This window comes from Phalacrocorax aristotelis, chromosome 8 (assembly GCF_949628215.1).
Source record: "Phalacrocorax aristotelis chromosome 8, bGulAri2.1, whole genome shotgun sequence".
Lineage (NCBI taxonomy): Eukaryota > Metazoa > Chordata > Aves > Suliformes > Phalacrocoracidae > Phalacrocorax > Phalacrocorax aristotelis.
Window position 1 is genome coordinate 25,544,933 of NC_134283.1, and position 12,146 is coordinate 25,557,078.

General features: G+C 39.9%; 1 protein-coding gene across 2 annotated transcripts in view; it reads right to left on the minus strand.

The window, feature by feature from the left end:
- The window catches only part of ATP10B (ATPase phospholipid transporting 10B (putative)), a 57,851-nt gene that overhangs the window by 20,068 nt on the left and 25,637 nt on the right, over positions 1 to 12,146 (minus strand). For both annotated transcript variants that reach the window (XM_075102101.1, XM_075102100.1), the window contains 4 exons: positions 10,141 to 10,268; positions 8,785 to 9,037; positions 7,628 to 7,863; positions 394 to 573 (listed from right to left, as the gene is read on the minus strand). In XM_075102101.1, coding sequence (XP_074958202.1) covers positions 394 to 573; positions 7,628 to 7,863; positions 8,785 to 9,037; positions 10,141 to 10,268 — 797 coding nt within the window. The remainder of the gene's footprint in view (positions 1 to 393; positions 574 to 7,627; positions 7,864 to 8,784; positions 9,038 to 10,140; positions 10,269 to 12,146) is intronic.

A 12,146-nucleotide genomic window follows, 5' to 3' on the forward strand; every position in this document is an offset into this window, starting at 1 on the left:
TTTATCTGTGGTGGGGGAATTCAGTAGAGGAGTCATAGGTGGGTCGGTATCCAAATTTGATGGTTATCTGTCTCTCTACCTCTGAAGCAGAGATGGAATCATAGTTTTGTCAATGGACTGGGAGATCAGAGAAAACCCAGTATATATAATATAAAATCTAAAAGAATAAGTGCAGATGCTGTGGCAGCCATAGCTGTTTATCAAACATAAAAAGACATGTTAGGAGGGGTATACACAGGCAGTGAAACAGTAGATATTACACAAAAGGTAAAAGAATTAGAGAAGAACTCCTAAGGAAACTATTGTTCACTATTTCAGGTTTCACTGAACAATGCTTTATGTTGTTAAATGGAAACATATTAAATTTTCCTCATATACTTAATGTTAGATTACCCTTTGTCTTGGCTCGGTAGCTGTGGAGACCAGGACTGTATTACAGATGGCTAGGGCAAGAAAAAAGTCAGTAAGGGTTGTGGAAGTCTTTGTATGTATAAAAGAAGAAAGAGTTTCAGTCTGGAGGGCAGCTTCTCTCACTCGCCTCAGCAGCCGGTTATCAGGAGTCACATCTTTTTCCTGGAAGAGAAATTACTTAATGAGGATTATTCCCATTTACCCTTGTCCCCAAGGAGGAACTATCAACTTGATAGTTTCCTCTTGCCTCTTATTGAATTCACACCTAGAATTACAAAAGGTAAATGCCTTTTGTACTTAACATCTAGGAAGAAAAAGATACATTTCTAAAAGCTGCAGAACTAGAAAAATAGAAGGAAATTAATCTTGAAATAGAAGATGATTTCAGAATTTTATTACTTTCGAGATCTACTAGAAATCAAGAATAATCTATACTGTATCTCCAAACTTTGAAACTGCTGAGTACTGAAATTAAAGGGTGTTCCAGATGGAAGTGGATTTGGGATCTCCCATTTCAGTGTGGGAACTGATTGTTATTTCAACAGAGACTATGTTGTTCTTATGGCTTAGTTACAGCTGTATCGCTTTTTTTTTCCGGAGTCATTTTGGTTTTCACCCAGAAAGAGAAGCCGTCTCAAACTCTTCTTTTTCAGTTTTTACAATAAATAATACATACTTACATACTTCATTTGTTCCTGATATGTTACTGTAATTTTACTACCACACTCTTTCTAATCAAACCTAAATTTGCAAGCCAAACTACTTAACAATGTCACTTGCCTACAATTTAATCTGATGTAGGGCTGTGGGAGTGTTACTTTTAATGGAAATTTCATGTTAGCAGAGTCTGGTTTGGATTTAATTCAGGGCCTTATTTAACAAGAACTTCCAAATTTAAAAGACACCTTCCTGTGAGCCAACAGTTTTGGATGCCTTCTTTAAGGAACTGCCAAAGTAATATAGCTGCTTTCTAGTTCATCTCAGCTATTACCCTCTCCCCTTCAATCTGGCACAGTTTTCCTAAATTCCGTAAATATGCAACAGAAGTCAACCAACCACCTTCATGGCTGTGTTGTGCTGAGCTGAATATGTTGCATTGTAACTCCTGCTTGCTACTGTGAATAGCGGTTCTTAAATCATCCTAATAATTGCAAATAAATCTATTGCTCATTTTGCAGCACAGAGCTCAACTGAAATCCCAAGATGGAACAAGGTTCTGCACTTTCTCTGCTGCAGGAGGCTCTGGTTCCTCTGGCTCAGTGTTTTCATGCTTTTTTGTTTCACATATGGGGAAATGTTTAAAGTATAGATGCGGTCCTTTCTCTAGCAAACTGATACATACCCAAGACAAGCATGATTATTTTAGATATCTTCTCAGATCTCTTAAAAGGAATCAGAGGCTGAAAAGTTAAAACTGCCATTCTTTAGAAACCCTTCCACAACACTGTCCCGCCACAGGCAGTTACTGTAGATAACCATGCGTTTGTGGCCTATACTGTGCTTGCTACATGTAGTAATCCCAAATAGCTTAACTGGACAATTCCAGTGAAGAACACATGTGCAGACACAACTCTCAAAACAGTCACGTTGGGAATTATATTAAGTTCAAAACATGAATGACTAGCAGCTCATTGACTGTTTGCTCACTTATTCATATAACTTCCTCATGGATTGCCACAATTAGAATGAACCTCAGGAACCATGAATTATTACACAGGGATCTCAGCTTCTCCTATCCATCATCATCCTACCCAATTTATTTTGCATCTATGACCTCAATATCTGCCTCTAGTTCATGCCAAAAATGACAATGCACTAGCAGGTATTCCACTTCAGCAGAAACTTTCTGAACTCAAAATTTTCTGCTGGAAAAATGGAAAACTGTCAGGTCAACTATGGCTGCAGAGACAGGTTTTAAAAACAATACAAAAATCAATATTTATTGGAAAAGTTTTTCTCATTTTCTTTCCCACATTTAGTGAAAACAAGGCTGACCAGAATTTCCAGCTTTATGGAACTTCAGGAGACAAAAATTCAGGCAAACAAGTCTGTTCATTGACCAGCCTGAACATACATAAAACCAGACAAAAACAAAAAAAAAGAAATGAAAGAAAACAGCACTAATTATGATGATCAGTTTAACGTACCACCTTTTCAATGTTAGCAATTTTGTTAGTGAAAATACTCATGTTATAAAATGGCTAATGCCATTCAGTTTTTAAGATTTCCTCATCAATTTGATAGCATTTCTCCTACTTGATGGCACTAAAACCTGATGACAATAAGACAATTGAAATCTTCATTAAATGATTTTATTAGCAAGGCACTATTTACTGGAATTATTATATCTAGAAGGAAACATGCGGTCACAATCTTAATTCTTAAGAACACATAAAGGTAGACAGAGTAAATGTTAATGCTCTTTCTTGTTCCAAATTTGCTTACAATTTTATATTTTTCCTACTCTTTTAAAGTTCCCTTAAGTCCTTCTGTCCACCATAGCTCTCTTGTTTTATAATACATTATTTTATTTTTCTCTCTGAGAAGTTGCAGCAGCCACAAGGAACAAAATTAATAAAGTATACCAGCATTGCCTCCTTTTGCGGTACCCAAAGAAACCAGTAAGTTGGCCAATGCCACCTTCTAGGTTCTAAAAGGAGATGGTGTCCTCTAGTTGGGCTGAAGGCTGTCTCTCCAGAGGACTAGAGGAGCAGGATGAAAATAAGTTTCTGTTTTCACAGGAGGTGTGAAAGAACAGGTAAGTCTGCTCTTTTTCCAATTGCATTAGATACCTTAGATATGGACACGTCCATAAGCAGTGGATGCTTTCTACCTGGACTTCAGTAAGGCCTTTGACATTGTCCCCTGTAAGATCCTCATAGACAAGCTGTTGATAAGCAGGCAGTGAGGGGGACTGAAAACTGGCTGAATGGCCAGGCCCAGGGGGTGGTCACGATCAGGTCAATGGAGGTGATCCTACCCTTCTGCTCAGCACTGGTGAGACCACACCTGGAGTACTGTGTCCAGTTCTGGGCTCCTCAGTACAAGAGAGACATGGACATACTGGAGAGAGTCCAATGACGGGCTACAAATATGATTAAGGGACTGGAGCATCTCTCACAGGAGGAAAGTTTGAGAGAGCCACAGCTGCGTATCTCAGACAAGAGAAAACTGAGGGAGGATCTTCTTAATGTATATAAATACCTGAATGGAGTTGCAAAAAGGACAGAGCCAGGCTCTTTCAGTGGTGTCCAGTGACAGCACAAGAGGCAATGGGTACAAACTGAAACACAGAAAGATCCCTCTGAACATCACCTTCACTGTGAGGGTGACAGAGCACTGCCACAGGTTGCCCAGAGAGGTTGTTGAGCCACCACCCTCAGAGATATTAAAAAGCCCTCGGGGCACGGTCCTGGGTAACTGGCTGTAGGTGAGTGGTGCACTTGGACCAGATGACCTCTGGAGGTCCCTTCCCACCTCAACCATTCTGTGGTTCCATGACGCCTGTCTCCCTCTGGATTTCTCGTAAATGTTTATGAAAAGAATAAATCAGTCACTGTATTTATCCTGGGAGGTTTCTGAAGTAAAGACTACACTGTTCTTTCTTCCTTTCCGTTCCTCATAAAGCCTAAGACATACACAGACTTTGCACATTTTTATGGTATCAATATAAGCACTATAGACTTGGCAGAAAATCGCAGCTATAAGTTTTTGGAATAGCTTGAATTTGTGTTCAAACAGATCTGTTCAGCTCAGTCTCTAATTTTCCAAGTGTAACTGTTAATAGGGGGATCTCTATCTCTTTATGTTTAGGAAGATTAACAAGAGATGTAGTTGCTGACAATAAGCTAAGAATTTGCTTTTCCATTTTCCAGGCCTGGTCAATCTGCTTCCCACTCAATAGACTTTGCCATTGAATTTTTGGAAGCTGTAACTGGACATAGGATTCATCATTTCCAATGAATTGCGTGAACTGTACATAAGGAGGCTCCACAAACTACCATGGATCATGAAGACTACGGGCAAAAATATTGGAAAGGGCAAAACTAGAGCGTAAGCCCTAGGAGTTAGGGTCTGCATCATACCTACATTACTTTTACTCCAGAAAAGACAAACAATGCTATTTAGTTATTCTTCTAGGATCCACAGGCTCCAGTTTAATTAACTTTATCAAATGCCATGAAAAACCCATCAACCTCATCTCTATCCAAGAGATGCTCTGAGATGAACATGTTAATTGATAAAAGCTTCTTGGATTTCAGCAAAACATCAAAACTTGTCAAGCAGAGAACACTCTCACAAACAGGCAAGCTGAAACACATTCTGTAGCTGCAGAGCTTCCTAATTGCAGAGCCGCTCAGAATACTGAGACAAAGTTCAAACATGCTTATTGGCAGGCACAATCAATTACAAATTGCATGAATGCACTTAAAATCACAGAATCATAGAATGGTAGGGGTTGGAAGGGACCTCTGGAGATCATCTCGTCCAACCCCCCTGCTTGAGCAGGGACACCTAGAGCAGGGGGTGCAGGAACGCATCCAGGTGGGGTTTGAATACTTGCAGAGGAGACTCCACACCTCTCTGGGCATCCTGTTCCAGTGCTAAAACACCATATGCGACCTGCTTATCACCAATTCATGTAGGGCTGATTGAAAGTAAGTAAATTTTGTGATCACTGTGTAGAAAATTTGCCTTTGAAAACTGTTCACAGATAAATTTGACATTTGCAAATTATTATCTTTTGTTTGGTACAGTTACTTTCCAGTTAAACTCTTTACATTTTGTAGGATCATATTACATTAACAGCCCTCTTCTTGAAAACGCTTTTCTTGGCATTGGGTCTGACATGCAGGTGCTCATAACAGATGCTGTGATAACCCTTACCCAAAAACCACTGTGTCTTCTCAACAGTGCAAAGTTCTTCAATTTTACTATTACCTGAGGCTACCAGTTTTCATGAGGAGTTTCCTGCAGCTGGCACATCAATCCTTGGAAACTTGACATATATTAAGAAAAAAGCCAACAACAACAACTTTCACAATGCCAGCTACTGGCCTTTGGACTTTACTTTGTTTATTATCTAAAGAAGTTTTTTTTTCCCTTTTGCATTTTGTTGATCTGAAGAAGCCAAGTCTCACAATTTTGTAATGAGGACTATGTTTGACAATAACTGACTGCCACTAAATTCTTCAATACTTTTATTTTAACAGAGCCATTTATCCAGAAGGGTTCTGCAAGCCTTAAATTAATCAAGTCAAATAGCAATCTTTGTGTCATACATTGCTCAAAGATTAATTTTTCATGAGAAACTTTGACTACTGAGATGCACTCAGGCCCACAAGACTATCTGTATAACTGGAGTACTCAAGACGCTCCAGATCTGTAGCAAAGTACAAATGCATCAGACAAGGTTATGTAAGTTCCAAGGGGCAGGAACCAGAGAGACACAGACAATTTTACTGTCCCCATTTTATTAACAGGGAATGGGCTCAGCTGGTAAAGAAAGATACTGCTATGCATCGTTTGAAGGATATCAACATACAGGACAGCCTCTGGGCAATACCTAAGCATCTCCATTTTTTACTACATCTTCCTTTTTGTCATAGAGGTTAAATGATTTATCCAGATAAAGTGACACCTATTAGCAGCTGAGGCTGGTTATTTCCATGACAGCAGCTTAATCTTCCTCTACAAAGGAGATGTGTGATACCAGTTCCTCAGATATTGCTTTTACAGTGGGAAGAAAAAATAACATGGCAGTTTATTTATAGAAGAAAGCTAAGAGGCCTGGCAGTAAAAAACATAACTGGGGAAATACACTGGCAAGAAATTCCTTTATCACACTTCAAAAGTCATGACCCATGAGTTATCAAGAACCCACAGAGAGGTTCTTAACATCCCATGAGGACTGGGCTGGAAAATGCTAGGATAACAACTGACAAACCCCCCGTATTCCAAGAGCAGGAGGAGTACTGACTGATATACTACATGACAGAGGAACTGAATGAAGTAAGTAGGATCTTATAACGCACTTAAACTACTTTGCCAAGAACAACAACTGCAGAAAATAGAGTTCTGAGAATTCTCTATTTATTAGATTATTTTTTTTAAAAGCAAGATTTGGAAGGGTTTTCCAGGCATTTAATTTTAACTGGAATTTTAATTTTGAAAGTGTTCGACCTTCTCCTAGAGTCCATAAAAGCCTTTCTGTTAAAAAACTTTCAAGGAGAAAAGAATAGTCTGACTCTATTAGGTTGTGTTAGATTTTGGGAAGTTTCAGATCTAAAATTAAGCTGAGTCTAAGATTTTCCTAGAATTGCAATGAAGACATGTACTTTCAAGCCAGCAGTTGAGGTGAGGCAGAAGCCACCTAGCTACTGATGGGGGACAAGGCTCTTCAGCATCTTGCAGAGTTCAGGATCTTACAGGGTTTAAGACCTTATTCTGATAAGCCTTTTTGGCTTAAATTATATTATCTTTGTGAGAAGTGCTGCTTTTTTTTCCTTGAAAAATGCAACATTTATCTTTTGGCACACTAACAAACTGCCAGAACTGCTCTCAAGGGCACTGTTTGGCAGTTTTGCATGCACAGTGCAGGGGTGGCTGAGCTTTGTTTAACAGAGATGGTATGTTGCAGTGTTAATAGCAGAAGTAGTTTTTGGCTTTCTGAGCTATAATCAAACTGAGACTTCAAACCCATACCCTCTACCTGACCATCACCTTGTAGGAGGACCTGCAGTTCCTGTTTCTGAAAAGCTAAACCTTAGGCTCATGCCTCTAGCTCCTCTTGCATGATCCCAGCCCAGAATCCCCACCTCACTTTCCCTGGCATTTTAGTGTACCAGAACAATACAAAAAGCTCATTCCCCTTTGTGCAAAGTGCCTCTTTCTGTGAGGAACCACAGCCTCAATCCTTGGATCCCAAATTCATGCCTCCTCCTCCCATCAGTTAACCATCACAAAAACTCACCTGTGTGCCCCCACTCTTCTGCTGGAGTCTTTGATACAAGGACCCAGATATCCAAACCCTTACCTAGCTCCCCTCCAACTGCAGCCTGCACGCTCTAAGCACAGACCCCAGTGCTTGGTCTTCCTCTTCCCCCTCTCAGCTCCATCAGGGCTTGGATTTCTTCTGTCCACCTGTTGGCTTCCCAACCCAAAACGTAAGAGAAGGACTCCTTAAAATGTGTTAGCTCGGTCTGCTCATACTCACAATGGTACTGCTGAATGCCACCTGAGACTGGTTGCTGTCCCGACGACCGAGTGACCTGTTCCTTGTATGCCCCTGAAAATGAGCTCTAGCACTCTGGCACCTCCTTAAGGGTCTCATCGTCCTCTGCTTATAAGAGGCTGGTCTCTCAATATTAGTGGGAGGAAGAGTGAAGCATTGAAGTTTTGCAAAGTCCTCGTCAGCTAAATCCAACTCTTTGTGGGTTTCCAGGCGCCTGGCTGTAAAAAGAGAAACTAAAACCTTACCCCTTATTCTGGTTTTTGCATTGCTCAAGAGGAATTCCTTAGCTGGTTAAAAAACCAAACAAACTAAACCAAAGCCAAAATATCTCAAAAGCCAGTACCAGAAAACCTTTCCTATCCACTTCAGTGTCTGGCAACTCCCACTCTCCAATGTTTATTATGGCAAGAAAACAAAAATGTGTTTTTAAAGTGATAAGTCACTTTTATGGACTTCTGGTAATGCTTGGTGTCTTTAGCTGCACTTTGTTGTTGACTGGATCTGGAGAGTGAAATGTGGTAATTCACAGATTTGCTAATGTTTTCATTCACAGACCACAAACATCTTTTTGGCAGCTGCTTGCCAGCTTAATAAAATCCTTCGCACTATGTAGAGAGAGAAAGTAGTGACCAAGAATGGGCCTGAATCAAACCCCCAGGTTCAGAGCACCGAATGTCAAGAGATTTCAGATCCAGACCGCAGCTAGGGTCAACTCAAAAAAGTGTGTAGCTATACCTTTCATATCACACTGAAGACTACGGTAATTACCTTTGGACCCACTGAGTTTAGTTACTAGCTAAGCTCCGTTAGTGAGCTTATAAAAAGTTGGCTGGCATTCATTTAGAAATGAAAGGGAAAATGTTCTCTTTGCACTCTTGAGTGGGTATTGAATGCATGGCAAAGCCTGAGATGCCTGCAGAGTGAACCTGAAAACATTTCCCATTTGGCTTCTGAATCATTTAAAACACCTTCACTTTCATGAATCTTCATAACCATAACAGGGGTCTCTCACAAAATGGAGACAAATCCACAAAGCTCTACATCGAGTCAGAGGGCTCAGTAGATTTAAATATTAATATTTAAATTAATAATGTTTAGTTGCTCAGAGAGAAAAGCAAGTATAAAAAAGTGTGTCTCACCATTTTCCTGATGTGAAAACTCAATTCCATCGACAGTACAGCGTCGGAATACCATTTTGTTTTCTGTTAGTGTCCCTGTTTTGTCTGAGAAAATATACTGGATTTGTCCAAGATCTTCAGTAATATTTAGGGCGCGGCATTGTATGGTCAAATCTGCTTCTTCATCATACAGGTCAATGTCATTGTGAATTAAGAAGATTTGGCCTAACTTTACTAACTCAATGGACACATAAAGAGAAATGGGGATTAAAACCTGAAAGAGAGATTAAGTTCTCAGTGAGGGGTGAGGCGCGTCTTATTGCTTTCTGTTAGCAATGTCCTGGCACAGGTATACTAACAATTTTCAGAGAAAAAGTTCTTCTAGAGACATATTATAGGACTGAACAATAATAGTTCGGAGGGGGGGGAAACTGGCACACAACAGCAATAGATAAACAGGGACAAGAAGTGGCAAATTTAAGACAAGATTCCTGGGTCTTTCAGAAGATGTTCTTACAAAGAACATTTTCTGGACTGAGGAGCGTATTTGCTCTTACCCTCCCGAAATTCCGAACGAGTGGACTAGCACAGACTAACTCTTAATGTAAAAAAGTTTCACAAGCAATTGCTTCCCACCCACTAGCTTCCCCGACCCGAAATAATAATGAATTCTTAAGATGCACAAATGCTCTGTTTCAGTAATGAAGAATAATCCCCCTAAGGAATCTCTGAGCAGCTCTGAAAGTTATCTTCACATTTCACTCATATTAAAGAAATTCTGTCCACCTAAGTCTCAGCAGTTACATCAAGAAATCTGAAAAACAAATGTGATTTCTTTTCCCCCATCCCATAAAATGTTCTCTCCCGATTAGCCTTAATCAGACTCAGATAGATGAGCATCCTACTTCTAATTCAGCTTCTTTCCTAAACCAGCTGCACCATAGCTAGTTATTATTCCCCACTGGCAAAAATGACAATTTTTGTTTCACTGTTTTCCTGAGATATTAAGTTACATTCTTATTTTGGAGTTTTGGACTTAGGCAGAAAAAAAAATAGCTGACATGTGGATGTTAACAACCTCTTCATTGCATATGCTAGAAATTCTGGAGTTATTTAAAGGTATAATACACTTCCTTCCTATCTATATCCTTGTGGGGTTTCAACAGCAAGAATGAAAAATCTGCAGTTAGAAAATAATACAAAAAGTTGATATATTATTTCATAATTTGTTGATTTGAAACACTCCTAGCAAAATTTTCAAATAGGATTAAGAAGGTACTGCACAGCTATTATTTGATATTAATTGTTCATTACTGATTATACACAGTTTTGAATAGCTTCTTCCTTGGAGGTAACAGAGAGGTTTTTGACTTTTACCTGCAACAGGATTATCATTGTCAAGAACATGTAGAAACCGGCAAGAACCGGAGACAGAAAATTGCCATTTTCATCTGGGACATCATAAGATGGATGCTCTGAGAAGTTCCCAGTCCAAATGCCATGCCCTGTAGGAATTATATACAATATTGAAATACACTGAGCAAGAAGGTGATTGACAAAGCTTCTGAAATTTGCCGATATGGACAGCTGTGATAATTAAAAAGAGAGAACATTTCCAAAGCAAGTCCCCAAGCAATGCTGTAAATCTATTAGAGAATGCAAAGTATATGCAGAGCTCTGTAGCACACACATATAACTGATATGCTAGCAAGAAAGGAGTGGTCATGGATATTTTTAGTCACCTCTCCTTTAGCAGCTGTCTCCCAGGGCTCTTAGGTCTGCCCGAACTGTCTTGCTGGCCTATGTCTTGCTGCATAGGACTGCCTCTGCCCTGTGTCTTGCTGCTGGAGGGCTCCATCTCTACCACCTATCTTCAAAAATCCTCAGTGCTGAAGAGTCCCATTCCTCTTTCTAATAGAAAGAAGCCTTATAGCCTTTATACAGACAAACTGAAATCTTTCTTATCCTTCCTGACCATTCTTGATTTCCATCTGTCTTTGTTAGAGTTGACAAACCCCCTATAATTCAGTCTAAGCAGCTTATTTTTACGTTCCCCTCAATTAAGTCATACCTCAAAACTGCTTCTTCCCCTGTGTCTTAAATATCAGTAGATATCATCACACTACTACAAGGAAGCCTCCGGTTCAGGACTTACGAATATCCCATCACAATTACTTTACCACCTTTCATACTGCCCTTACTGAAAAATTTTGCTCAAGTATGTTACTAAATTTACAGCATCAGAAACTTCACACAGAGCTAGGACAAGCAACTCAGTTTCAGATGCCTTTTACCTGCCAAAAACCTCTATTAGCCCACTTCTCGTATCCAGCTCTGATAAAACTTCTATTAGCACCAATTAAGCAAGCCGTTGCTTCGCAGCATCTGCCTACTAAAATGCTGCCAAAGGAATTCAAATTATTTCAGCAATACTTTCTGGCTGCTGGAGACCACAGTCACGTATGAACAAGGACAACTATGCTCTACAAGCCACTTCTTACCCCAATTTTTCACTGTGTACAAGAAAAATACTGGTAACTGATCCACCCATGATATTTCTTCCTAGAACCCTACATTCAGACAAGGTTGCAAAGCAACCACTCATGGTAGAGCTATGGTACATTTTGAGAGGGTGAAAGCTAATGGACTTGTGACTGTTTTATATGTTTCACTTAGATTATGAACATGTTAATTTTTTTTAACCAGTGTAGATAAATTGTTTTTTAAATGCTGATTTTTTCATCTGAGACCACTTTAAACCCCAAGGACTTTATTACTCAAGGGTCCCTACACAGCAGACAAAGACAAGTCTTCAAATCTACATGACAGAAGCCAGGGAATAGTGAAAATAGAGTCTCTCTCTATCCCTCACGCAGAGCTCAGTTGTCAAACTGAAATCCCGTTTCTGTGCCAAAAAAGCCCACTGCAACAGGAAGCAGCAAAATTAAAAAAGCGATTAAGCCAGTTCAATTGTTCATCTTTTTGGCTGGCCCTCACTTAAATGGTATTACACCGATGCCTGGCTGGTGTGTCACAGGGCAGGTTCAGGAAAACTTGACAGGGCCACATCATTTGACTTTGTTGCTACAAAACTAATTCAGAGCAGTAGTACTAAGCAAGTTATTACCCAGATGGAATCAATTAAAAAGAAAGGGGGCTTTGGACACAAAGCGCTCATGGGAGCCTCTGTTATCTCTTTAAAGCAGTGACCCATTCAAAAGTCAGTGGGCTTCAAATTTGGCCCTTTCCTAGGGGTTAGGAGATGCTGTTACACCTGACCTGCCTGGGACAGGTCGCAATCAGAGCTGGAAGGTAAGTAGGTGCAGTGAAGGTGGTGTTTCTGAGGTTAGCAATCTAGCAAACTCTAGTCAGCTAACCCTGGT